This window comes from Amphiura filiformis, chromosome 9 (assembly GCF_039555335.1).
Source record: "Amphiura filiformis chromosome 9, Afil_fr2py, whole genome shotgun sequence".
Lineage (NCBI taxonomy): Eukaryota > Metazoa > Echinodermata > Ophiuroidea > Amphilepidida > Amphiuridae > Amphiura > Amphiura filiformis.
In genome coordinates, this window is record NC_092636.1 from 32223257 (window position 1) to 32250682 (window position 27426).

Here is a 27426-nt window from a genome sequence, read left to right on the forward strand (position 1 = left end):
TGTGCGTGTCGACGCAATACTCGTACACGCTATTTGAACCAGACGAGGTGCATAGCAAGAACCAGACTGATCAGGCCAGGCAACAACTTTTTTTTGGCCTTACATAGGGAAATCCCCCCTGATTTAAGTTAAGATTTGTGTCTTTGAAATAAAGCTATTATACGAGGGGGTATCCAAAAGTTTTTGACATCACCCAGAAGGAAAAGAGCTATATTGATGAAATTTTGTCAGTGTAAGCACTGGTCCTTATGTACATTATGGTCCAAAAATGGTCTCCTAAGTATGTTTACTTTCTTTACAGGTGGCGCTAGATGGGCAGTAGGCGCATAACCTGTAAGATGGTGAAAATTGAGGCACGTAGATTGATTAAGTTCCTGCATTTGGAGGGTTAGGCCTACAATGCTCAGAATATGTATGATGAAATGAAAGCTATCTGCGGTGATGATTGCCCATCATATGGCACTGTTACTTTTTGAAAAAGGAATTTCCAAACTGGCCACATGTCCCTTACAGATGAGCCAAGAAGTGGACGTCAATCATTTACGGATGATGCGGCCACAGTGAAGAAACTAAAAAAGTGGAGGATTTTATCACGAAAAGGTTATGCGCCTATTGCCCATCATAGCGCCACCTGTAAAAAATTAAACATACTTATAAGACCATTTTTGGACCATAATGTACATAAGGACCAGTGATTACACTGACAACATTTCATCAATATAGCTCTTTTCCTTCTGGGTAATGTCAAAAACTTTTGGATACTCCCTCGTATTTCACCATGTTTGTTGACTTGACTGTTGTTGTTGCCTTCCCATTGAAATATTAACTGTATATCCTATCAGATACAACAAGTTAAGGTGTTCAATTTCAACAAGGTTAACCCCATGAAAACTACCTGCTGATTGGCCCCAAAGAAGTTTTCATTATCAATAGGCCCAATCAGCAACATTGTTAGAATAATTTCACCACACCAAAAAATTGAGGTGAATTATTTGCAAAGCTCCATTCTGATTGGTGATTAAAGTGAAAATATATTGTAGTTGACCAATCAGAGGCAATGTTAGATCGGCAGGTAGTCCTCGCACAACAATGTCTTGTATGAAATCGGTTTATTAGTTGTCGTGATGTGAAGATAGTCATCAGGGAAAGCAATAGGCTATTCCATTTAAAATCCACTCTCCCCCTGTGCACAGAGGGAGTATGAATTTCAAATGGAAGTAGCACATTAGGCAGTTCCATTTGAATTTCATACACCCTCTGAGAAAGATTCTACCTGAATCTTCCACAGAGGGAGAGTAGGTTTCAAATGGAATAGCCCATTGAAAGGCAATATCCATTGTTAAAGTAGAGATACATGTAGGATAGGAAGATTTGCTTGCATCCTATTTATAGGTTTGAAAATATATGTCTTTTGTCTGCAATCTCAGAGGCCTGCAGATTAAGGGACATATTTACCAACTGAAGAGGGTATTTTTGCCATGGGACATTTATTAATCAATATTTTTCATTGTTGCAATCAAAAGAGTGTCAAAATTTCATTTTTATCAGGAAGGTAAAATTCAACAAATGTTTTATTGTTATTTGCTACATACTTGATGTGAATCACATTTCATAATTTCATGCAGGTATTTTGTGGTGATGGTACTGTTTGGTACATGTATTGTACAGCTTGACAAAATTTTAACACAGTAAATTGTGACAATATTTGTGCTCCCTTAGCAAAAATGCATTAAAAATGTTGGTGTTGTGAAGTCTGACTCGGGGCCCTACCCAGCGACGAGATAGCCCTACTAGTATAGGGCCTTTTGACTGTGGTGATCCAAAACCATGCTATATCAGAACACCTGGCTTAAATAGTGGCTATATCCAGAGAACTGCTAAACCCACTGACTGCTAATTCCCCAGATTTTGCGGTTAGTGGTTTTAGCTGTTCTCGGATATAGCGTGTTTAAAAGGCCATATAGTAGGGCTACGATGAGAAACCTATGAGAAGGCCTATCCTGCTACTAGGTGTTGATCATGTTGATGAAGAATGCATACCCAGATAAATATAATACACCCAAATGCAGAAATCCTGTGATACTGCAGGCACAGTGTCATAAATGGAGACTCTTCCATGGTGTGAACCAAAATGAAGAAGTTTTGATGTTGATAGAGCAGGGGTACTCTCTCAATATTCAACCTGCAGGCCAAAATCCGGCTCACCAAACAATTTTGGTTGCAACAGTGGCATAGCCAGAACTTTTTCATAGGGTGGGGCAAAGCAAATTTCCAGGAGGGTAAATGGGGGCAAGACTTCTCACAGTCAACTCTGTAATGTACAAATTTAGCAAAACAAGGGACCCTCAAGCACATACCTTTGAAATTTATCTGGCTCTCTTTGGCCTGCGAGCAAAAATTGAGAATTCCTGTCCTGAAACTTTCTTGCACTTTAATGAGAAAGCCCCGCCAGAGCAGTTCTTCTGGGGTGAACCAAACCTGTCTGGTTATCAAATTAATCAGTGACATCATTTTTGAATTAGGTGCTAATTGATCCAATAACATTGAAACATCAATTAGCACCTGTCAAATCTACAATCAAGGAATCAAAATAGTTGGCAGTCACACCTTGACAAATTGCTGCTCTTATAGTTCAGTGAAATTAGTATGTTTGATGAGAAGTACAAACCTTGCCCCTTTCCCTTTCCCTTACCTCCCCCCCTTCCCCCTCAATCAATGTTGGGGAGACTGGATAGCCCTGGGGGATAGCCCAATATCAAAAGTGCTTTCATCAACATTGAACTGGGGGAGAGGGTGGTGATTTACATTTAGTATACAGAGTCTGCCAACTTTATTTTCCTTGATTGTAATTTTTAGGTTACCAAAGTGAGCCAAGACGGTTGCAACACACAAGAAAGATGTCAGCCAAGTTGCCTGGCCGACATCTTTCATGTGTGTCTCTAGAAGAAGTTCAGGTTTACTTTAAAATAGATTCAAATCTACTTTAAAATAGATTGGGCTAGATATTTTTTTATCCATAATACCTAGGGAATGAGTGACACCCAGGACTCATCTACACCTTTGTACTAGTATCTTGACACTGGGACGACTTGCATTCATTGTTTTCCTTACAATTACTCATTGTATATTGATGTACTGAAAGAAAAATATCCTTATTTTATTACTTCAAGAACAAATCCATAGACACGCTACAATATTGAACAGTATTTGATAAATGTCTACTAGGCAATTGGCTACATTGTGTAGAATGTTTGCAATTCTTTAACAGATGCCTGCGTAATAGGATTTACAATGACATATAAAGCTAGAGAATGCAAAGCTGCAGAAATCATAGCAGCTAAAAGGAGTATCCCATTATGCTTTGCGATACCATAATAGAACTAAACGTGTCATAGAAAATGCACACAAAATCCCTCACTTCAACTTTCAATTTCTCACTTAAATCAGGGGAGCTTAGACGTTTGTTTTAAAAATTATGACCCCTGAAGTATTGTGAAACTATCCACAGCTCGCAATATATACATTTGCTATGGAGCGTGTAGATATACTGCAATGCATGATGGGATACTCCTTTCATCTGCTGTGCGCAGAAAGGAACTAACAAGATTGAAGATGTCACATTGTTTTCAAGATTGGAGATAGCTAGCGGCCAGTTTATTTATAAATGAACACAATGGATCTGACATTATAGATGCATCAAGATTAATGACAATACCTCTTTATTTCATCTATAATCTATTATTTAAATATATATATGTATACTGACCGAGTAGAGGTGTCTTAACCTCGTTGAAATTGAACACCTTAACTTGTTGTATCTGATAGGATATAAGTTAATATTTCAATGGGAAGACAACAACGGCAAAAAAACCAGTTTTACTGGCCCAATCGCCTCAGATTTGAACAAATTAAGGGGAAAATTACTCCTGTACAAATGAATGCCAACCCAAATTTCAAGGAAAAAAATGTTGACCCACCTAGTGGAAAGGTCAATATGCTTGCCCGTAGCATAGGCGGGGGTTTTTTTTCTCATTTTTTTTTCTGTCGTAGCCCAAATCTTAATGTTTTATTTTTTCAAGTTAACAGAAGTGGCATTCAGAGCAGACTTTTTAAATCACATGAGCAGTGATATACCTGTTGGCAGAGAAGGAGGGGGACTACCCTAGCACTACTTTCGGGCTCTGTTGCTTTTATATACAATCCAGAGAGGTTGCGTCACCTCGCGCTACATGCTCGGATTCTCACGCTCACTAAGTCCATGAGGGCCACAGACTGCGGCTAGGACTACCCCAGCTCAAAATACCAGAACAAAATTTATAATATATATATATCCCTGAAAACTCATTTGGCTGATTTGGAGGTCTAGAGGTACAGAAGTTCAAGAAAAATTGAAGGCGTCGCTGTGGAGCAAATTACACATTATGGCTTTAATACCCAGTATGCCAGTGTTAATGATTTCCCACAGTGTTATTCTTGTAGTACAGTGGTACACACATGTATGTTTTGGCATTGTAATGTACATCTGTGTGTATCACAGCTTTGAGCCTTTTAGTTTTGATAGCATAGTCAATGAAACATATTTGAGGTAATTGTCAATATCTAGATTTACGTCACACTGAAAAATGAGACAGGATTCTAATATCCTGTTCAATTAGCAATTAACTAAGACTTGTTACTACTTAAATCTATGTATGTCTTTCACCCGATACGATACTATGTGAAGTATAGTATCCTTCTCTTTGTACACAGTGGCGTGCCTGGTGGCAGTTAAAAGAAACATTCCTTGTTATTAGTACTGTTAAATATGCATACATATTGGCTATTCCAGTTGAAATCCACACTCCCCCTGTGGAAGATTTTGGAAATATCTTCCAAAGAGGGAGTATGAATTTCAAATGGAATGAACACATTAACCCTAACCCTACCCGTGGGTATATATGACTTGGTCTGATTGCGTCATCAAGTCCCGTGGAATGCATGCACGCAGAGCGTTTTTAATAGTGAGCTTTAGTGAGTCCTAGTTGGGTTAGGGTTAAGAAGGCATATAGGGAAAACATGCATATAGCTTAACCCTAACCCTACCCATGGTTTTTGTGCTATTGGAAGGAAAGAAGGAACGAAAAGGAGAGAGATCAAGAAGAAAGTCACTTGGCACCCCGGGATTCGAACCTGGGACCCCTCGCATGCCACGCAGAAGATCCCCAGCATGTAGCTACACAGGTGACGTTGGCCCGGCCAACGATTCCCTGGGTATATATGACTTGGTCTGATTGCGTCATCAAGTCCTGTGGAATGCATGCACGCAGAGCGTTTTTAATAGTGAGCTTTAGTGAGTCCTAGTTGGGTTAGGGTTAACAGCTCCATTTGAAACTCAGCCTCCCTCTATGGAAGTTTCAGGTTGAATCTTTTTCAGAGGGAAATTCAAATTGAGCTGCCAAATGTGCTAATTCCATTTAAAATGCATGCTCCCTCTGTGGGACATGTTTCCAAAATCTTCCCCAGTGGGAGTGTGGATTTTGAATGGAATAGCCCAATTTCGGTTTTAACTTTCAAGATAAAATAGTTCAAAATTGCAAATTCAACCTAATGTATATGAGTTTTCAGTTCAAGTAGCATGAAACTGACCATTTTTGCATGCTGCGCGTGCATATATCCAAGTAAAATTGGGAAGAAATACTGCTCACTCACTACTTATACCACCGGCGTGTACAGGATCTGTTCCTGCAGGGGGCTCAGAGAAGGCTTTCAGAGGCTTAATGGCCAAAATCGCCAAAAACGGCTGATTTTTCTTGATTTTTAACAAAGTGGGGTTATCTTCAGCCCCCAAAGCCCCCCCTGAACATGCCACATACAATACGAAAACACTCTACTATCATCAGTAAAGTACCCAGGTACAACCCACAATACCCAGGGTGATCAATATGGGGTGAAAATGAGTGATTTTCCCCTTTTTTGCATGCCTTTCATAACAGAAACTGGAAGGGGTTATAAAATAAGTTGCTCTAAATTTGTGTAGATGGCCTAAAGCCCAAACATATTTGCACCAACCCTAATTACACCTAATTTGTATATTTGCATAACTAATTAGGCTAACATCAACAGATAGGGAAACAGCGGCCCTCACTAATTATGCTTTTATTTATCCAAATTTCTCCCATATATAAATGGGAAGTGAAAGCTTCATTACGATAGTTTTGTTGATGTGCATACATACTGACCCCATGCATTCAAACAATGTTATCTACTACTCAACTTACTGTATTATTATACCACTGGTACAAATGTCTGAGTTATATTTTTGCTATTGCGTTCGGACCTTTCTTTGCCAATCTAAACCTAAACCAGAATGGTGCTGCAAATGTGCTTTAGGCAGTGGCGACAACAGGAATTTTTCTCGGGGGGGCAAATGAATTTCAGGGGAAAATCTAAAAGGGAATGCCCCTTCCCCAACCTCTCCCTCCCATCCCTTTCTTTTTAAAAGTATCTGTACATGTTTGATATAAAAGTTGTAATATGGGTGAAGTCTGAGCTGAACTTGGCTGGTCGCTTTGCTTTACGGGGAACACGCACTTAGCGCTTGCTGTTGAGGAGTGTTGCTTTTCACTAACTGAGCCTCTTCTAGTCATACACTAGTTCAAGTTCATCCTTCCCAATTAATTACCCATTGTGTTCCATACATCATTTTCTGTGAATAAGCCTCTGTTCTTATCTAGACAACACAGAGCAAAATAATAGAATCACAACAGGTCACAGTCCAATAAGAACAATAGTCAGAATCCTACATGCAGCATTACCCAGAAATTTCAAAGTGCAATATTTCCTTGAATTCCAGGACCAGTGATCCACATCTGGTTAATTTATTGGAACTAGTAGTATGTGTTTATACCAGTACTTTTATTTGAATGTGCATTAGTTTGGTTTCAGGATTGGCTGATTTCTTGTTGGTCATTATAAAAAGAAGGTAGGTAAACTACTAATGCTCATTTATGGTGTCTAGATTCCAGGATCTCTGATTTGATAAAATGATATCATAAACTTCGTACTTGACTTGTGGTATAAATGGACTTTTCATGATAGAATCATGTTTAATTCAAAAGTGTGATACAAAATATATACTAGTATCTGTATGTATGTTGCTTTAGTTTTGCAGTGCCCAGAATAGCTAGGTACAATTCACGAGGATCCACATTCCACAACATGCTCATCTATCAGGGACACAGTTCTTTAACCCCAATACATTTGCACATTCATTGAATGACCTTTGAAAATTTGGGTACAAAACCTCATACTCTGCAACTTGATGTCAATTTTTGCACTATAATCGTTTAATTGAGGTTATTGAACTATGCCATTGGGATGAGGCCATAGTGGTCCATAGTGATTTCGCTACATATTTGGAGCAAAGTAATGATTGAGTTCCAAATACGGGAGTAAATGTGACACTATCAGTGAATGTTATTATGTGCTGCATTCATGTCTTGAATGTGAACCATTGATGAGTCATATCCATAGCACATTGATTTTCATGAACATGAAATTTTTATACCCAAAGCACAATTCTATTTTCAAGCTTTTTTGTCAGTGCTGAAATTCAGCAAATTGTGTTTTCTGCATTTTTTCACTGCAAAATGCATGTAATTTGAAATATTATTCAGCACAATCCTCAATTCCTCAAACAATTTGGTATATTTTTTTTTACAATTTACATTTTTTCTGCACAATTTAACTCAATTTTTTTTCCTATCAATTTATTTTTATTCCATTCAATTTATTGGACCCTGGTCATGCCAAATATTCCACTGGTAGTGCAACAGCTTGAGGCTGTTATGATTTTCCTATTCTTCTCCACCAAATATTAGGATTCACTTTTTCTGGTGATTAATATTGCATTATGCCAAAACCGAGGTCTCACTTTGCACATTATTATTATGATTGTTATTGAACACGAGTGTGGTAGTTATAGGTGTTTTTTCAACCATACATTAAAAGCAACATTCAGCAGAATGGACATACATTGTATAATATAGGCTTGCAGCTAAGAAAGGCATTAAGATATACTCTACAATTATAATATGCAGCCAGGAGCAGTCCGAAGGTTTGTAGGGGTAATTATAGTGTGTGGATAACCAGCAATCAACAGTAAGATCTTTTATCAAGGAGAATTTAAATGTCACAATTTTTACAAGCATTTTTGTTTAATATATTTCATTATTTGGGTAAATTGGATTCAATTGGGGTTAGCTTCTTATGATATTTGTAAATTATGCAGCAGCCAAGCTCAAGAATTTGCATATTGCCAAATACAGTTTTGCACATGGCTATGTTAAGGTATGAAATGAGTCATTCGTGAATAGGGAGACATGCATTAAGAATCAAGATGCAGAAAGGCGAGGATCACGCTTGGAAGTCTAGCTATGCCCGTTTCAGAGTGATTGGGTAAACATTGAGCTTTTAGCCACAGAATTGTACTGCCAGAAACTCGCAACAGTTCTGTTCAATCCCGGGGTTCAATCAAAACTTATTTTGCAATATAAGCATCAACTTTCACATGTTACAAATGAATACTACAATGAAACAGAAATGAAATTGAGATATTGTTTTTTATAAGGTAAGTGAAGCATTACATCGTTGGGCAGGAAAAACCTCCACAAAGTGTTTGTGGCCCCTGAACATGTTTTAAACAAAACTGCCAACCAGTTACATAGGAGGTTTCGCTTTAAGCAGGTTCAGGGGCCAATGACACATACGAGGTTTTTGCTGCCCAACAACGAATCACCCAAGTTGTAAATATGACAGGAAATCCACTGCTCAGTGCCAGAAGTGGGTAAGCACAATAGCTGCCATGTGTAGTTGCCATGTGTAGCTGAATACAATATACTGTGTGTAAATTGCCAAATGTGCACAGGGCAGCTATTGCACTTACCCACTTCTGGCACTGAGCAGTCAAAATGCAGTGATACAATGATGTCTTTAGTGCACGAATGGTGCGATATTTAGTTGTTCTTTTATTGCCTGCATTGATGTATTGTTTATTGATAGCTCTCAATTTCCACGGTAAGATGTGATATTACCTCAGATGCACTAAACCGCCAACGCTGTAGCTAATGATACTTACATTAACGCTGCCTTCGTGTGACAAGCCTTGCTTTTATCATTCTGGTAGTGTAGCGTGCAAGCACACTGTTGATACTGTCAATGCATTAGATGAAAGTCTAGCTACTACCAATACTTTGCTCATAAAGCTCTAATTACACCGTGGATATGGTAGAGTCAATGTTTTACTTTGTGCTGTCAGTACGGGATTGACGTAAGAAATAGCGTTAGGTTTGGTATATATTCACTCAGCGCTGACTGATCTCTGTCTCACTTCGAAGTGTTAATTTGAAAAAGAAGCCAGGTTTGTGTGTTGTGGTGTTGCGAAAGAAATTAGTATTTGACTTGGATTGCGAAGTAATTGTTTCAAAAAATTTGATTGTTGTGTGTTCAACTAAGTCATGCCAGCCAGTGATGGATTAATATACTGTAAGTATTCAATTAATTGTGATGGGATCGGTGAAAAACATTCACATGGTGACATTTTTGAGTTTTATTGACAAAAAACTTGGAAATTTAGAATTCTTCTTAGAATTGTTTTCATTTTGGTTGTGTCACTTCAACATCAAAAGTTATGAGCAAAGGAGGATTGAAAAAAAAAGAAGAAATATTTAAGAATTTTAGCCTTTATTATCTTTATAAATAAAATAGGATGATGCAACATGTGGAAGGTTTTCATAGATCACATCATAGTTAAGTTTGTTGAATTTCTAATTACATTTTGGATTAGCATCGTATTTGTAATTATTTGCAGTAAATTTCCTGATTTCAGAAGAATGTTTGAAATTTGTTTTAGGAAAAGGGTGAAATATATAATTGTGATACTGTCACAATCAGGATTTGTTCAGTTTCAGAAAAAATAATTGGGCACAGTGGCAGCAGCAGGAATTTTTTTGGGAGGTGGGGGGGGGGGGCAAAGTGAATTTCAGGGGTGGCAAAACCACCTGCAAAACCTTGCTTTGTATGCAAGACCGGGTACGGGTAGGTGTAGGGACTGTGTCTAATTTTGTGTATTTAAATGTGGATGGATTATTGTGGAAGTTGAGATGGTAAGGACCAATACTAGTAGTAGGTATGCTACAAATATGCAATTGCTTTATTTGCAATGCATATGTTTACGTTTTTTTGCTCCATTTGGGTTTTTTGAGATTTGGGGAAAAAGTTAACTTAAATTTTTTTTTTCCAGAAGTGACTGATAAGTTTGATTTTTGCCTCAATATTAAGCTTTTTTTCACTGAAAATTTGCATGGAATAAACACCCCTCTTTGAACACATTACAGACACTATGGTTTAATAGCAAGAACATGATGACATTAATTTCACATTTGATCCGATGTAGCCTATACTTGTTACAATGATGGATTGGATTAAACCATAGATTAAACTGGTTGATTGCTTACACCGCTTGTAATGCTGTTGTCAAACTGCCTTGCCATTGTGCAACGTGATGCACATGCATTGCAGACAAACTGACAAAATTAAGTTTGTCATTGGCTGATACGTCATGTCGATTGCCAAAACGGTATGACGGGGGCACTTAACCCCCTGGACACTGTTGGTCATCTAACAGCATTTCTAATTGGTTGATAACTTGAAATGCTCATTTCGATTGCCAATTATGGTTAGGATTTAAACTATTTATGGTCGAACTTGCATTTGCAGATATGATCTTATTATTACCCTCCTTGATTGGTTCTTGGCCAATCGGCAGGTAGTTCTCATGGGGTTATGTGTCAATCTTATCACTACCGTCGCTATATCAGAATCTGATTTTTCAAAAGATACCATTATTAATTTAAATGTTGCATCTCAAAGGAAAAATAATTTATTTACTTCAGAAACACCTTTCGAAAGATTGTTTGTATAACAATGAAATAGTCTTTGTGTTATTTTAAATCTTTTGATTGTGATATAGTCTAACTTGAAACAAATTGATTCGAAAATGTCAATTTTATAGCTGACATTTAAATCAGAGCCTCAGAGGCTTAGTGCACCAAGATATTAGATGCTGTTCATTTCAATGAATATGATAATCTTTATAAATCTCAGTTGAAATATTCTGAAAATGGTAGATTTTCTAGACCAATTGATGGATGAATTTTAAGCTTTACACATGTATGCAAGCAAAATATTATTATACTTGTCAATGCGGCAGTGATGGATGATCATGTCCAATGTGTATTAGGCTGTGTCTACTAGATACCTGCTTCCTAAGTGATAATTTTTGTGCGATTAATATTTTACGCTGCAACAATTTAAAAACATTTTTGCCTGCTTTTTAATTTTGTGTTTTGTACTTGGATTTAAGCACTAAATAAACAGTTTTGTGTATGTGTGTGGGTTTTTTATGCAAACTTAGAAGAGGGTAAAAGTCATGAAAATAAATATAATGTGAAAATTTTCACTTCAACAGGGGTTCAATTCAAAGGCTTTCAATCCAGGCATGCATTAGCACTGTGCCATTTGTGCACAGCTTCAATTTATTACTTGCTTTTACCTGATACCAATTAATTTTTTCATATACCGGGGAATAACATACTTTTTACATGGGTTCTATGTAATTTTTCTCTGTAAAAAAACCCCAAACTTTTTGATTTTACGGTTTAATTTTGTTGGCATTTTTTGACAATTGGGTGTGGCGAAGTGGTTGTGAAGTGGTAATATGTTACCATCAGGCTCTGTTAATCAGTTGTATCACTAGGATCCACAACATGCTCATCTATCATGGCACATTTCTTTAACCCCAATACATTTGTACATTTATTGAATGACTTTTGAAAATTTGGGTATAAATACTCATACTCTGCAACTTGAGGTCAAATTTTGCACTATGATTGTTTAATTGAGGTTGGGGATGAGGCCATAGTGTATGCATTATCTGGTAATGTGACATAAGAGGTATCACGTTTTGATTAAATGTCAGTTAATATAGGGCCATGAACAGAAGCAGGCATTTTTCCAGAGGGAATTCGAGGTCAAAATCAACTAATTTTTGGCAAAATTGCTGCAAGAAGTGGACATTTTGTCATTTAGGGGTTTTACTGGGGGTGGAAGAGTTCCGACTCGCTGAGAGCAGAAACTTAATTTGTAGACTGTATAGGCTGTAGAAGCAAAACCCTATAAATTTGGTACCAAGTATTCCTTATTTGGCATTAGAGGATAGCCTGAATTACACATGCAGTACTGGTTGGTTCTGATAAATTGAGTTTATAGGCTTCAATTGATAAATTGAGTTTATAGGCTTCAATTGATATGGCGACAGGCAAGTACCTTTATATGCTGACTAATAAATGGACTCAGATTGTGTTGTGGAACTCATATATCTCTGACTGCAATTTAACTATAGATACCTAAATTGTAAATGTTTTGTCATCATTGTCTGAAGTAAGGCAATAAACAAGAATAAGCAGGCCTGGGGAAAATCTGTGAGCGTAAACTGAATTTCATCAAAATTAGGAAAATTCCGCAACAAATATGGGAACATTTCTTATATACTTCTCTATATCTGAAAGCAATATTTCACTCCAAATATATTTCCTGAGATGGAGCTATCCGAATTCCCCAATTTGTCTGTCCTGTATATGAGCAAGGTGACTTATTCCTGTGGATTTACTAAAGCCATAATGTGTTATTTGCTCCACAGCAACGCCTTCAATTTTTCTAGAATTTGTACTTTCTGCATGATTGTAATGCCCAATGGTGTACTATACCATGTGAAAGACTAAGCCCAAAGTACTTTAATAACAGTAACTTTTTAAATTAAATCCGGAGATTTCCTTTTTTATTTAGAGTTCACTGATCGAGTGATAAACACATTGTGTGCGTGTGTGTGTATCATCAAACTATTGAATCACTGATGTATAGGCCTATCTGTATGGATATCGCTATTCGTCTTATATCTTGACATATAAACTGTGTGTATATATTTGTCTCAGGTCTTCTTTGTGCATCCCAGCTGTGTGAAGCTCCGCTAATAATCATGATAACAATACGATCGGCGAGCTAATACATGTGCTGGAATTATAGCAATTTTCTTCATTTTACATCAGGGACGTCGCCAGAGGGTGGGGGTATGGTGGGTGTGACACCCCCCCCCCCAATAAATGGGTACACTGTGATCAGTAGCTATCAGTGAAAACTAAGATTTAAATAGGAATCTATTCTTTATGCATATCACACATTATTGCTTTAATGTACTGGTAAGAACAATGATTTAGATGGCTTTGTTTGAAATTGAATTTGATAAAGGAAATAATGCTTTGCTAATATCTTAATGCGAGACTAAACAATAGATATGTGTGTATTGATTTATTACAAGGTTGATTTCAACAACAAATTCCATTACAACAGTGATGTGCAATGAAGAAAATGACAGAATCTGAGAGCTAGGGAAAATCCTTTTCTACAAGGCTTTGTGCCATTTAGATAGGATATTTTAAAAGATATGTTTGATATGTCAAGGTTGGCTTCACTGCTAATTCCATTACAATGGAGAGAATGGATAATTTGTAAGCATGGATTTGCACACTCATGGATGGATTGGGCCACAGATTATTCCTTCTATTCTGTGATTGAGCTGTTCTTTTGTGAAAAGGGGGTATGGAAATGTGCAGCAACTTTTGGGGTATAACTTAGGTGTGCAAATTTCATCAAACTGGTTTAGAGAAGGGCAATTTTTCAACATTTTGTCCAAAAAAATTGGAAAATGTCCATTTGTTTACAGGTAATTTTACCACAATGTTGAACAGAAATAATCATAAATGAGTATATTTTTGGGGGTTTTTTTTTGTTCAATTTCTGACTCCCAGCTGCACATCCTTACCCAATTCAAAATGGAGTAGGCCCCGATTAATCCGTAACTAGGCCAACAAAATTGTTGCGTTGCCCTAAATCCTGAAAATTCAGGGTCACAATTTTTTATTTAATGACATTCAAAATCTCGTTGTTTTCCACTAAAAAAATGAATGTTTTATTGAAAGCATAGTCTTAAATTGATTATCTAACAATTATCCAATACTCAAAATTGACAAATGTCCCTCATGGAAGAAGCATTATTTTTAATATTTTGGAGGATTTTAAAAAACTGTAGTGAAGCTAAAAAAAAATTTAAGGTGGTATTGGAGGCATTTTCTAGAAATTAGGAAATGCTTTGAACATGTTTTAAACAGATTAATTGAGTAGGGTAAAATACACTGATCAATATGCCTTTTGCAAATCGGACATAGGCCTACGGTCTCCATATTACATCAATTTTTTTTTATGAGCTATTTTGTATAAATGCTAATTAATTATGCAAATATGCAAATTAGGGGGCTGCTTTACATTAGAATATATTAGAAACACTTTGACCAAGTTTAAAGGCAAAAGTATGCAAAATAAAAGTACCCTGAACATTTATGCATGGATTTTTAGCAAAAATTATATGTTAATGAGCTTCTCCAGTCATTTTAGCTCATTAACTTAATTGATTATTGATAAAAACAATAAGATATAAAGAAAATATAAATTGATATATTTTGAAAACCGTATGTCCGATCTGCTTCAAACAAAAGGCATATTGATCAGTGTACTTTGCTCTACTCAATCTGTTTAAAACATGCTTAGAGCACTTTCATAATGCCTCCAATACCACCATAAATTGATTGATCAACCCAACCTTTCCATTTTTCCCACTTGAAGTTGAAGGCAGCACAGCAATATTTTTCAGAGTTTAACCGTGTATTACTAGTTTGCCCTATGTCTGATTAGAATTTAGCATAGTATCTCACACAAGATGAAAAGAACATATTTAAAAGCCTACTCACTACACAGTATTGTAAAGGTTAAAACACCAAATACCGCGCCTCTAATTGGAAGTCATCTGCATGCAACCGCTATTAGTTGAGTTTATTCCTCTTCTCTACTCTTATTAAACAAGTTATACTCAGCGGGGTCAGGATGGTTTGTTCTCTGGCGACTTCTTGTTGGATATTATCTCTTAAGCTATTTTGATTTTTGTTCTGATGATATAGTCAACGTAGACGACCGCTTTAATTTTGTTGTGATAAAATCTGCTCATCTGAGTTCCAGTGGAGGTGATTTATACTGGCAGTTTGACAGTGTTGTCCGACTTGAAATGGCTTTCCTTGTGGGATTGGGTTGGTTTGTTTTATGGAGACTGCGGTGATGTGTTTTACGTAAGTAAATATTGAGCGTGTTGGATTCTTGATGGCTATAGACTATTGGTTACAAACTTGTATTAACCCTCCTCACATATTGCGGAGTGTCAAATACAGCTGGTCAAAAAATTCCACAAAACTTGTACACCTCCTTAGTTTGAATTATCGCAGACATAGGCAGGGGTGGATTTACCTTTTTTGGGGCCCAGGGCCAGGCCAGAGTTGGAGGCCCTGCAAACTCACCGTGAGGAAGGCATGTGCACTCAAGTGGCCAAGTTTTGTTTATGTATAGATCTACAGTGGCGGCGAAAGTAATATTTTGTTCCAATTTTATTAAAATTCAATTTCAGACTATTTTAGACCAAGATGAATGTGAATTTTGCTATATATAAGAGCCGTGCAAATTTTGCAATATTACCCAATTTGCGGCCCAAAACATGGTGTTATTTGGGCTAAAAAGGTGCACACAGCAATTTTTTGGGGGTGTATGGATTTCAACAGGAATAGCCCATTGGAGTTTCTCCAATGACCAAATTAATTTGATGTGAAAAACCAACTCATTTTGCTTCATAACATAACCTATGCTATGTCCAGGGCCGGGGGCCGGATTGACCATTGGGCCAGATGGGCCCAAGCCTGGGGGGGGGGGTCCTTTTATTAAACCAGATAGGAAAAAAAAACCTCCCCACCAAAAAAAGGTTCGTCTCAAAGCTCACGAGTGGTTTGAAAGCAAATGCAATTTTTTTTTTTTTAATTCCCGACTTGGTATTTTTATGGTATTTTGAGAAAAAAAGTCTGATTTTCGCCGATTTTATCCGGAAATTTTTATTTTTTTTGAAATAAAAGAAATTTCCACATTTCTTTTTTTTTCAAATCGCGCGATTTTACAAATGCGCGCACAAGCTTTGAGACAAACCTGTTTTTTTGGGCCAAAGGAGATTGTTCATCAAGTGTTAATAATTTTAGTTAGAACTACATGTGCTGTGAAAGTTACGATAACAACCATATTGTTTTTAAAAAGTATTTGAATAGTCCAGAACTAACTTGATCATGTGACGCTTTCTTGTTATAGATTGACCGATTAACTTAATGGAATAATCAGTTAGTGTATAAAAAATATGTGTAAATTTGGTCATCAAAGAATCGTGACTTCCGATTCACAATGACATTTAATCTTATCATGGATCAATGTCTTCAGACTGATCATTCAATATATCCTAAATTGTCTTGGAGAAGATAAAAGTTACTTCAGGTTATTAGCCATTATCCACAACACATATTAGGTGTATTCACATGGGTACACAATTCTCACGGATAATGACGTACTCAAGAACTGTGATTCCAAGTCAATCCCTGACTGCATGTCCACACGACTCCATTGAAGACTTGATCCTTAAATTTGCGATGCCTGATGATGACCATATTGGAATCCCAACCGGAAGCTTACTGTGACCAGGGTTATAGCTAGCCCAAGTTGAGTGCCGGCTAATTTTACTATCCAATTAGAGGGCAAGGGATCGGGGAATAGGCTATGGGGTATACCCCCAAAAAAAATTTTTGGTTTTTACTCTTTTTATGATGAATAAAACTTTTGTGGGAATTTTTTTTTTTTTAAATTAAAAAAAAAAAAAAATTTAAATTGTTATTTTTATAGTGCCGACCGGCGTGGCTATAACCCTCTCTAGTAGTATGTCAAATTAAACGATATTTCTAATTAAACCAAGGTCATAGGTTAAACTTGGCATTGGAGAATCTTAAGATGGCTTGATTCACACTGCATTGTAACACTCAAGGATCACTCAAGGATATTGGTTTTCTTTCAGGATGCATTTGGGGACTAACTTTAAGGATTGGAATCCAAGCCTGGAAATAAGCGGGTGCGGGGAGCAAATTTGCCATCGTAAAGCCACCAATTGCTCCTGGTTCTTGTAAAATTCATGTGAACCAAGAGTAATTTATTTTAGAAAATTGCTCCTGGTTCCAGTTTTTGCACTTGATGCAGTAGTGCTGGAATGCTATATTGTATATGCAGAAAAGAATTTACTATTTGAAAATTGCTCCTGTTTCTTCAAATATTGCTCCTGGTGCTTGTAAAATCCCAGTGAACCAGGAGCAATGTTCAAAAACAAATTGCTCCTGGTTCCAGTCTGCTTATTTCCAGGCTTGTTGGAGTCCTCAAGATAGTTCACCCGATGGATTTCCACGTACGCTTTTACTCCAGAATGACGTTGTTCAGCAAAAAGCCCTCCGTTTAGACGTGCCTACTGTAATATGTTTTGGAATTAGTTAAGATGGAAGCTATGTAACATAATTCTGTCTTTGGAATTAGTCATTTTTGTCTGAAACTAGATTTTCATAGTTGTTTATAGATCTAATTTTGTTCATTAAAGATGGCATCTGCAGTGGTTTGTCTTGCAAAGATTACATGACATATATCTAATTCAGTATTTTAATTAAAGATTGAAACTTGTCTTTGTAATGACTTGTCTTTGTCTGAAAATAGATTTTAATATTATTGTTTATATATATATCTATTTTGTGTTCATAGGAGATGGCATATGTGGTGGTTTGTCCTGCGAAGATTACACAGCGTATATCTACTTCAGTATTTGAAAGAGCAAAACTTGTCTTTCTTAATGATTAGTTTTAATCTGAAACTAGATTTTCATATTATTGTTTATAATCTATTTTTTGTTCTTCAGATATAATTGCATCAGTAATGGTTTGTCCTGCGAAGGTTACAGGGTGCAAAGAGCAAAACATGGCTTTGTAATGATTAATTTTATACTGAAACTAGATTTCATATTTTTTCTGTTCCTCAGACGTGGCATCATCATTGATTTACTCTGTGAAGGTTACAGGGTGTATGTGATCTAATTCAATATCTTGAAGAGCAAAATTTATCTTTTTAATGAACACTATTGATTAATTTTAGTCTAAAACTAGATTTTCATATTTTTGTATACATATTTTCTATTTCTCAGAGATGGCATCAGCGGTGGTTTGTCCTGCGAAGGTTACAAGGTGCATATCTACTTCAATATTTTAAAGATAGAAATTCTGTGAATCCAAAAGGAACCATCGATCTCAACTATTGTGAGCAAGTTGACCAAGGACTGACGTTTGAAACCAAGAAGTTTCATGACAAAGCATTCATCTTTGATATTGTAACACCTAAGAGGAAATATTTCTTGGTGGCCAGGTCAGAAGAGGACATGATTCGCTGGGTGCGAAGCATTTGTGAAGTGTGCGGCTTCCATCTTGATGGAGCTGAACAAAATGAAGGTAAGTTCAAATCAACCCGGGGGGTACTCAATTCAATCGTCCATACGGGGATGTGCCACATGTATTTTCGTTTAAGGGATCAGATAGCAACCATTGCTCAGTATTTCTTGTGGGACCTGCTCAGAGCACATCAGACACACCAAATTGAATTCCATAAAATTAGACAATAATAACTGCGCACCATCTACTTTGTGTCATTGTGTGAAATCGGAGGGTTTTGTTTTGGGCCGAGGTATTTTTCCAAAAAATACTGAAGCCCAAAAACAAAACCCAACAATTTCACACAATGAACTCAAAATAGATATTAATTCAAAGTTATTATTGTCATTCATTACCGTCGTATCTGATATTTTGAACAAATCAAAATGGCATGTTATTTTATGTCATAAAACACTGTTAAATATAACCAGTTTTAATTATTGTTATTATCTACCCTACAAAACAATCGACATTCGCATCGACAACAAGAACTACCAATCACAGAAGCGCCGCGGGATCACGTAGGCGTATACGTTGCCATAACGCTTAGCATATACATGCACACACGTGCAGAAGTCATTGTAGCGCGTCAGGAGTCATTGTGTTTATAATGACCGCACAATTAGTGCACGGTCAGGCAATCAATTTCTTTTGATTGGATCACAGGTTTCGTGTGTATTAATGAGGTTATGAATATGTATTAGTATTGCAAATTTCAAAAAATCAAAAATTATTTGATAATCAGAAGGACATTCCTCGTATTCAGAATGCAATAGTTTTCATGGTTTTCACATGAAGGAGAAATTGCTGAGATTTTTAGCAAATTGTTAGTGTAATGTGATTGTATCGGGCCATTCCATTTGAAATCCACACATATCTATGAAAGACATGACCTTAATCTCCCACACAGGGGGTGTAGATTTCAAATAGAGTCACCCACTCAGGTAACCCCATTCAAAATTCACACTCTCTGTGTGTAAGATTAAGGTCATGTCTTCTATTGGGGGTGTATGGATTTCAACCAGAATAGCCAATTGCAGCAATTTGCCATTTGATGGCTAGTATTTACAGGCTCAGTGGTAAGTCATTTAGGGATCATGGTGCATAATAGCCTAGCAACTTGTGATGCATTTTCATCTGTTCTGGATAAAGTATGGCTTAAACGGACTCTTACTCCATCTATATGCCGATATATATAAACAAAGGATATAGTACCATAACTGCTATGGATATAGCCCTGGCTTAATGCCATTCTGAGATAGCCCAATAGAACATGGCTGTTCACACTTGTGATGTGAGGGCGCTGCAGTCTGAGTGAACTGAGCCAGTTCTAGATCTAAATAAAGCAAAATGTTTACAATATTTTGATTGAATTGAACTGAATCTGTTGGATTCCGACCTGCCTCTTCACAATATTGATCCCCTATGTCATTTGTTTAAAATCTTTGCCAATCTTTGTTCTTCTCCCAGTCCTTTCCAGTCTCATCCAAAACCTGGTCTATGCAACTTCAATTCCTGCACTGCTTTGTCTTAATTATTATCCCGGAATTAAGGGGGGGTAAATGTATGTGATGTGTTTAACCCTAATGCTGGAAGGGCTTTTTGGCGGCTGGTAGGGAAAGATGGGAGGAATAAAGAGAGCAAACAAATAATGAAGTTGTTTGCTCTGGGTGGGATTCGAACCCAAGACCCCTCGCATGCCAAGCATTAGGTCGCCGACACTTAGCCACGGATCTTACGCTGGCCGGTCTAGTGAAAGTGTGCCTATATATTACTTAAGGTGATTGCGTCATCACATCCCTTGGGATGCACGCACGCACAGTGAAGTTGTTTGTAGTACTCAGGCCGGTTAGGGTTAACAATTGGGAGAAAATTTAAGTGTCAATTTAAGTGTCCACAAGGAATTAGGTCCCCTACTTATTGCATCCTAGGTGGTTTCTATGGAATGGAATGAATATGGTACCCCTCTGGTTCAAAATGGAAATAAAAACAAGTGTTTCTTTTGGAGGGGAATGGCCTAATTGTTGGTTGATTGAGATATCCCCAGGCCATATCAGACAAGATTCAATCTAGGTATGGGAGTAATGAACTGCTGTGCAGGGATGCTTTCTCAGAAGCCAAGTTAGCCTAGCTAGTATCAGGTTCTGTCCAAATCCATTACTATACCAGAGCGATGTTTAGAGTTTCAGTGATGGATGGCGAATAGGCTTTCGCTACTGCTGTAAAAGTAGACATTTTTGCGTTTGTAATTTTTTGTGCTTTGCCAATTTTTGGGTGATTTTTGACCATTTCACATGTTAAAAAATTCACAATTCTACTGCCATATATTGAACTATACATAAAAGGAACATATTTGTGTGTTAGTATTTTTGGGGAGCTGCTTGTAGCACGAAAAAATGTGAAGATAAACATAGTGCCAAAATTTCTACTTTTTCAGAAACTATATAATCTAATTTCCAATGGCACAGTTCAATAATGCACACTTTTTTTTAACATTTAACAATGTTTGCTCATTGGTTGTGGAATAAAGTTTAACACAGTGCAACAAGTTAAACTCAATTTACCCTTGCTAAGAAATGGGCCAATCCATGTTATTGTTTACCGGGTCAGATGTCAATCATTGTCATGCAGATAAATTTGTATTGTTTGGCTCGACCGGGAACCAATGGGATTTACCGCCATTTTCAGCATGGGTTTCAGGCGTGATTAGGTAGTGATTTATTCATTGTTGGTTTTGTATTGGACACGACAACAACAAAAATCTTCCCACCCACCGCGCCTCTGTGTGGACATGTGAGAAGGAAGTAAAATATAATTATGTGTGACAGTAATGAGATAATGACCTGTATAAATACAGATATATTTTATCTACTACATGGTAGTGTGTATAGCTAATTAAAGCATTTAACTGTCTGTAAGTTTAAAAGAAAAATCAAGAATTATGGTCCCTGTAGATAAGGAGGGAGGAATAAAGAGTTGACGCCGATCATTAAAATGACATGTGACTTGCAATTAATTTCCCTTTCTCAGATCTTCAAAGATACAATGTACACTGTTTAATTAGATCATGTGGTCAATATGTTGCCACATAAAATTTATATAATTGTTCTGTATCAACCTTTTTTAGAATGATAGTTCAAGAGGGAAAGTAAGTCGTCAAAACTATATATATGTACAGGAATTGACAATCGTATTGTTACATACAGGCACAGGTGTCATCAAAAACAGTAAAGTAGTCTTTTATAAGGTCAAAGACTTCACACAGTAAGCAAAAGAAAATAATGCTGGGTTTTGAATTATCTTTTCTGTATTTATTTATTATGATATATGTATATGTCATAGAATGCTAACATTAAGACTTGATCCTTTGTAACTTCAGGTAGACCACCTGTTGAAGAGTCTCAAGAATTCCACTTGGGAGCGTGGGATCTGTATGCACCAGTACCGTAATTTATTGTTGAGTTTCCAGCCATGATATTTGATGAATGTTCCACGGGTTCGGGGTCAAACGCTCAGAATTTAGCCTCGGGTGGCGGCCACCCGAGTGCAAGTTTGGATCACATTTGGTTTAGCCAAGATATTTGATTTAATGATCCACGGGTTCGGGTCAACGCTCAGAATTTGCCTCGGTGGCGGCCACCAGAGTGCAAGTTTGGATCACATTTGATTTTGCTAAAACGAGATTTTCTGCGCCTTTGGTCGTTGTTTCGCTAGAGTCTTGGGTTGGGTAATTAAGCTCGATTAGAGAATCTCCTATTATATATTTGGCTATAATACGGCTGAGAATTTGTTTGTTTGTTTGTTTGTTTATTTGTTGTAGGTACTGGTGCGGGTCTTAAACAAAAGTCAATAAATGGTTGTCGTGTCTGATTGCCAACATGCATGCAAATTTTGCGTCCGAGTGTTTTCAATTTCTCTGTCTTAGGGTAATATTGAGTTTTTGTACCCTAGCTATTCAGAAGTCATTCTATAATGGATGCCCAATGGCAATCATATTGGGGTTTAACAACTTGACTGGCCAGTGCCAGAAGTGGGTAAGTGCAATAGCTGCCCTGTGAACATTTGCCAATTTACACACAGTAGGGCCTATATTAAACTCATCTACACATGGCAGCTACACATGGCAGCTATTGCACTTACCCACTTCTGGCACTGAGTAGTCAAATTGTTTCCTGTCATGAGCGTGTATGAAATGTTAGTACATACAGAATCAACAGCAAATGACTTTCCAGGAAATTAAACTTTCTGTAGGATCACATTCTAAACTATTCATTGAAACTCAGTTGACATTTGTTCAAAAATAGATTAAAAAAATGATTTGCAGCGGTTGTTATGATTTTCAGTGCAGCATCGTTTTCCGAGAAAAAAAAGTTACTTAAGTATCCAGAAAGTGGTATGAAATCTAATCTTGGTATAGGCGCTTGGCTTGTTTTTGTTTTCATGGTTGGGAAATAGACTGTAGTTGAGTAGTATAGTTTAGACTACTTTAGTCATGTTCACATTTTGAGTTACACCCGGAGTAAACTTATCCCTCTGAGCACTACCTGCCGATCTAACATTACCTCTGATTGGTCAATTATGTGATATCTTCACTTTAATCACCAATCAGAATGGAGCTTTGCAAATAATTCACCCCAATTTTTTGCATGGTGAAATTATTTTAACAATGTCGCTAATTGGTCCAATTGAAAATGAAAACTTCTTTTTGACCAATAGGCAGGTAGTTCTCATAGGGTTATGCCAACAGTGATAAAATTCTACAAATATTTTCCTACTCCTACCGCAAATCCACACCTATAGCCTATTCCTAGCACTACGCTGACCAGTACCACCAAGCATTCACTTCTGGTGGGCGTAAACATCGGCTACCACTTGACCTTTTCCTTGTTTCCTAGACCTTTTTCAACCACGCAAAATGTAATTTCCTAGTTCCGACAAAGAAATTGTCAAACTTACACCGAGTGCCAATCATAGCAGCATTCACATTGCAACATACGCCTGGCGGAGATTACACCTAGCTCGCTACTGGCAGCGCCTGCCGCTACTCCTAGCAACTTGTTCCGACCAAGTTCCAGCAGGCGTATGTGTCATAATGTGAATACAGCTCAAATATGCCCATAGTACCATTTTTATCAAGATGAGGGAGGCATCTGTAGTTTATCCTCAAGAGTGGTGTCATTTATAAAATATGACAGGCAAAAACTGATTGCAAATAGGAAATGTGAGACATGTTTTCATAGATGGAGGTGTTCAAAACAAGTGCAAGAATTGATCCGATTTCCAAGAATGGGAAGGTGGATTTGGTTGATTGCACTTCATTATGAAGTGTCAGGAATAAAGCTAAAGATTGTTTCTAGGGGGAAAAGTCAAGTGTTGTTAATTCCTCTGATGTCAGATCTATGTGGTTGTACTCCTACACATAATTGATGCCCTTTTGAATGACATTTCGTGCCTCTCTCCGGGACATTTTGATATAGATTCACACTCGGCAGTCCACGCTTTATAATGCGTGCCGGTTCGAAATTCTGAAAATTGGTGAAAGCGTGGGGGTTTAAACTTTTTGGGTAAAAAGCGTGGACTGATATAAAGCGTGGGATTAAAATATAAAGCGTGGGATTAAAATAAAAAGCGTGGGGCTTCTTCCAACTTACAGTATATTTTTATTGAATGATAAAATAATCATAGTTCCAAGAAAAATCACCAAAACTTGCACACTATGTCGCAAGATAAAATTCCATTTGATGCAGGCTCGCGCTTGTTTACGTGAATCCAGTGCAATGTACCTCCCGAAGCGCTGCCAAAACACCTACGTCATATGCAAATGTCCGATTTTCCATGACGTGTTATTTTTCTTTACATTTATCTTATATGAGTGGCGTCATTAACATGCATAATTGATTGAGCGAAGCAGCACGGAAGAAGTAGGATATAGTCGCTGAACACAGCGTCGTCAAGTTTCATGACAAGAACAACATTTGAACACCATAAAAGTACAGTTATTCATTAAAATGCTTATTTTACAGTGCAGTAGTAGTTTTTCACATATAATTTGCATTGTTCACGTAATGTATCAATTAACTTATTGGAGAGAAAAACATCGGACTCGCATACATGTGAAATAGGTGCAGAATTCGGCGTACTTGATACTTCGAACCAAATTGCGTGCGGCTTTGTCAGTTTACAAATAGCGGAAAAAGCATAAAGTGGTGGGGGTCAAGAATTTTCAGTATAAAGGGTGCCTCAGTAAAAAGCGTGGGGGTCAGAAATTTACAGTATAAAGGGTGCCTCAATAAAAAGGGTGGGGGTAAAATAAAAAGGGTGGGAGTCAAACCCCACTGCCGAGTATGAGATTATCTTGTACAGAGTTATTAATACAGAGAAAGGGAGGGTATTATTTGCAGGATTTGTTTTTGGAGTTTCAGGATTTTTTTTACAACACTGAGTGGCTGTTCACCCTCAAGGTTTTTTTATTACTATTATTATTATTTTGTTATTTTTGGAGGGTCGGTAGGTGAATCCTTAACAAATATAAAATGTCTTTGATACTGTCTAAATTTAAGGTTTCTTTTAAAAAAGTGATTGAAAAAGAAAAACCTGACCCAAGATTTCTGATTTTTTGGGTCGGTCTTTGAGGGCAACCAAACAGTTTTTTAGCCTAAATATGAAACATTATTTCACATCCCATAATGGTGGCCTTAGATCATATTAAAAGTGGAATGTTTGTGCATTAATTTTTTGCACTTTGCCAATTTTGAGCTGTTTCCATTGTTTGTAAAATTGCGATTCAAAGATTCCTTACATGGACCTATACACAAAAGGAATAAACTCAACCAATAAAGTATCGAAACGATTATAGATGGTCAGATATATCGGGAAATGAAATATATAGCAAAAACTTATTTAACGTATATAAAGCGTAGCTTTCTCTTGCGCATTTTGATACCTCTTTTGTTGCTCTACGATATCATTTGGTCGAGTTATGGGCGCTTGAGTGGCTTGAAGTCGGATTTTGAAAGTTGCACTTGGCTCCTATTCAAGCCAAAAGCGTTCGTCGTGTACACACACACACCCATGCACACCAAATCAAGACAAAGATGTGCTCTGTTTACTTAACCATGAACTTTACTTTATTTTACTCCTTCGACTTCCAACTTCAATACTTGCTACCCTTTACTTATCTCTGACTTATCTCATGAACTCTTTCTGCTGACATCGCAATACTTGGTGTGCCCACCATCACACACACTCATTTGAATTTGGCGGACAAAAGCAATGGTCATTTATTGGTTACAGTACAACGCATTTGGCTTGAATAGGAGCTTAGTGCAACTTTTAAAATCTGACTTGAAGCCACTCAGGCGCCCATAACTCGACTAAATGATATCGTAGAGCAACTAACGAGGTATCAAAATGCGCAGGGAGAAAGTTAAGCTTTATATACATTAAATACGTTTTTGCTATATATTTCAGTTCCCGATATATCTGACCATCTATAATCGTTTCGATACTTTATTGGTTGAGTTTATTATTCATGCATTGTTAAGCTGAATTTATACTCGATCGCCGAGCGATGCGATTAAGCGCTTTTGAAAAAGCGATTTGTAATCGCCGAATTTTGCGATGCATCGCCCGTCGCTTTTGCATTTATACTTATCACGGCGATAGCAATTGCAGACGACAATTAAAATATTCTAAATGCCCCAAAATACATTTTTAAAACATCAGTTGCTGTCAATAATTATTGCTTTGAATTAATTCATCATCAAAAGTTAAAAATCGAGAAAGGTGAATTAATTAGCAAAATAATAGATCCAGTTGGTTGTATATGATTGGTTGGCGCATTCACGTGTCAAGCGATATATCGCTGGGAAGTTGAGATTTCTTCAACTTGCAAAAGCGACGTCGTTTTTGCCTCCGCGATTTGAATCGATTGATCGGCTTGACGCTCTGGAAATGTAAGTAAACATTGAGCATGCGTGAAAATCGCTTTTCTGCAAAAGCGATTGAGTATAAATTCAGCTTTATGTTGCGGTATGGTTGGAATGCATTAAGTGTGAAAATAAATCGGCGTGAAAATATCCAGTTGAACAATACACAATTGGAAGGCCACTCAGTGGATACTGTAAAAGTGGAAATTTTTGTGCAATTAATTTTTCACACTTTGCCCATTTTAAACTGTTTCCCGTGTTTATAAATTTCCTTACATAGACCTAAACACAAAAGCAATATATTCGCCCGTTGTTATTTTTGCGGTAGCAGCTTGGAATGCGAAATGCGCGAAAATAAATGTAGCATGAAAATTTCCACTTTCTACGGAACACAAACAGGAAGGAAGTAAATGCCCATGTAGTTTGGTCATTTATTTTCCACATGATATCAGGCTTGCAAAGTCATCCAATGTACAGGTATACATATATATATGTGGCTGGCTGCTGTGTTGAAACTTGTGTGTAAGTGTAACATACATTTAGATTTAATGTGAAATCAGCTGAAGGTAGGATACCGATACTCAATGCAATGGTAAGTTTTCTTTCACCATCATTAGTTGGATTGTGACAAAACATTGTAGGTGACACACGGGTACCAACCAATGAGGTGTCTGTAAAACGGTATTCATTTGTACATGCGAGTTAAATTGAGAGTGTGTGACTTCTGCTCTAGCACTACTACTACATTCTTTCTCACTTTTCAGTGATGCCAGTTTTCAGGCAATTGCCTGATTTCCTACTTTTTGTTACTCCAAATTTCTTCACTTTTATTTATAGACCATTTTGAGGCTTCTTAGCCAAATTCATGCACTTTTCAGACTCTTCCTGTAAAGTCACTTTAGGCCACTGGCATCCATGTTTAAACGAGGCATTAACATTGGGCTTGCTATCCATCCAGACTCTCTGGGTGTAAGTCCACATCA

The 27426-nt window shown here is 37.2% G+C and overlaps 1 protein-coding gene across 1 annotated transcript in view; it reads left to right on the forward strand.

Moving 5' to 3' along the window:
• The window catches only part of LOC140160883 (uncharacterized), a 108878-nt gene that overhangs the window by 57916 nt on the left and 23536 nt on the right, over positions 1–27426 (forward strand). Inside the window, 1 exon segment of the mRNA XM_072184215.1 lies at positions 18236–18536. Within this exon segment, the coding sequence (XP_072040316.1) occupies positions 18236–18536 (301 nt within the window).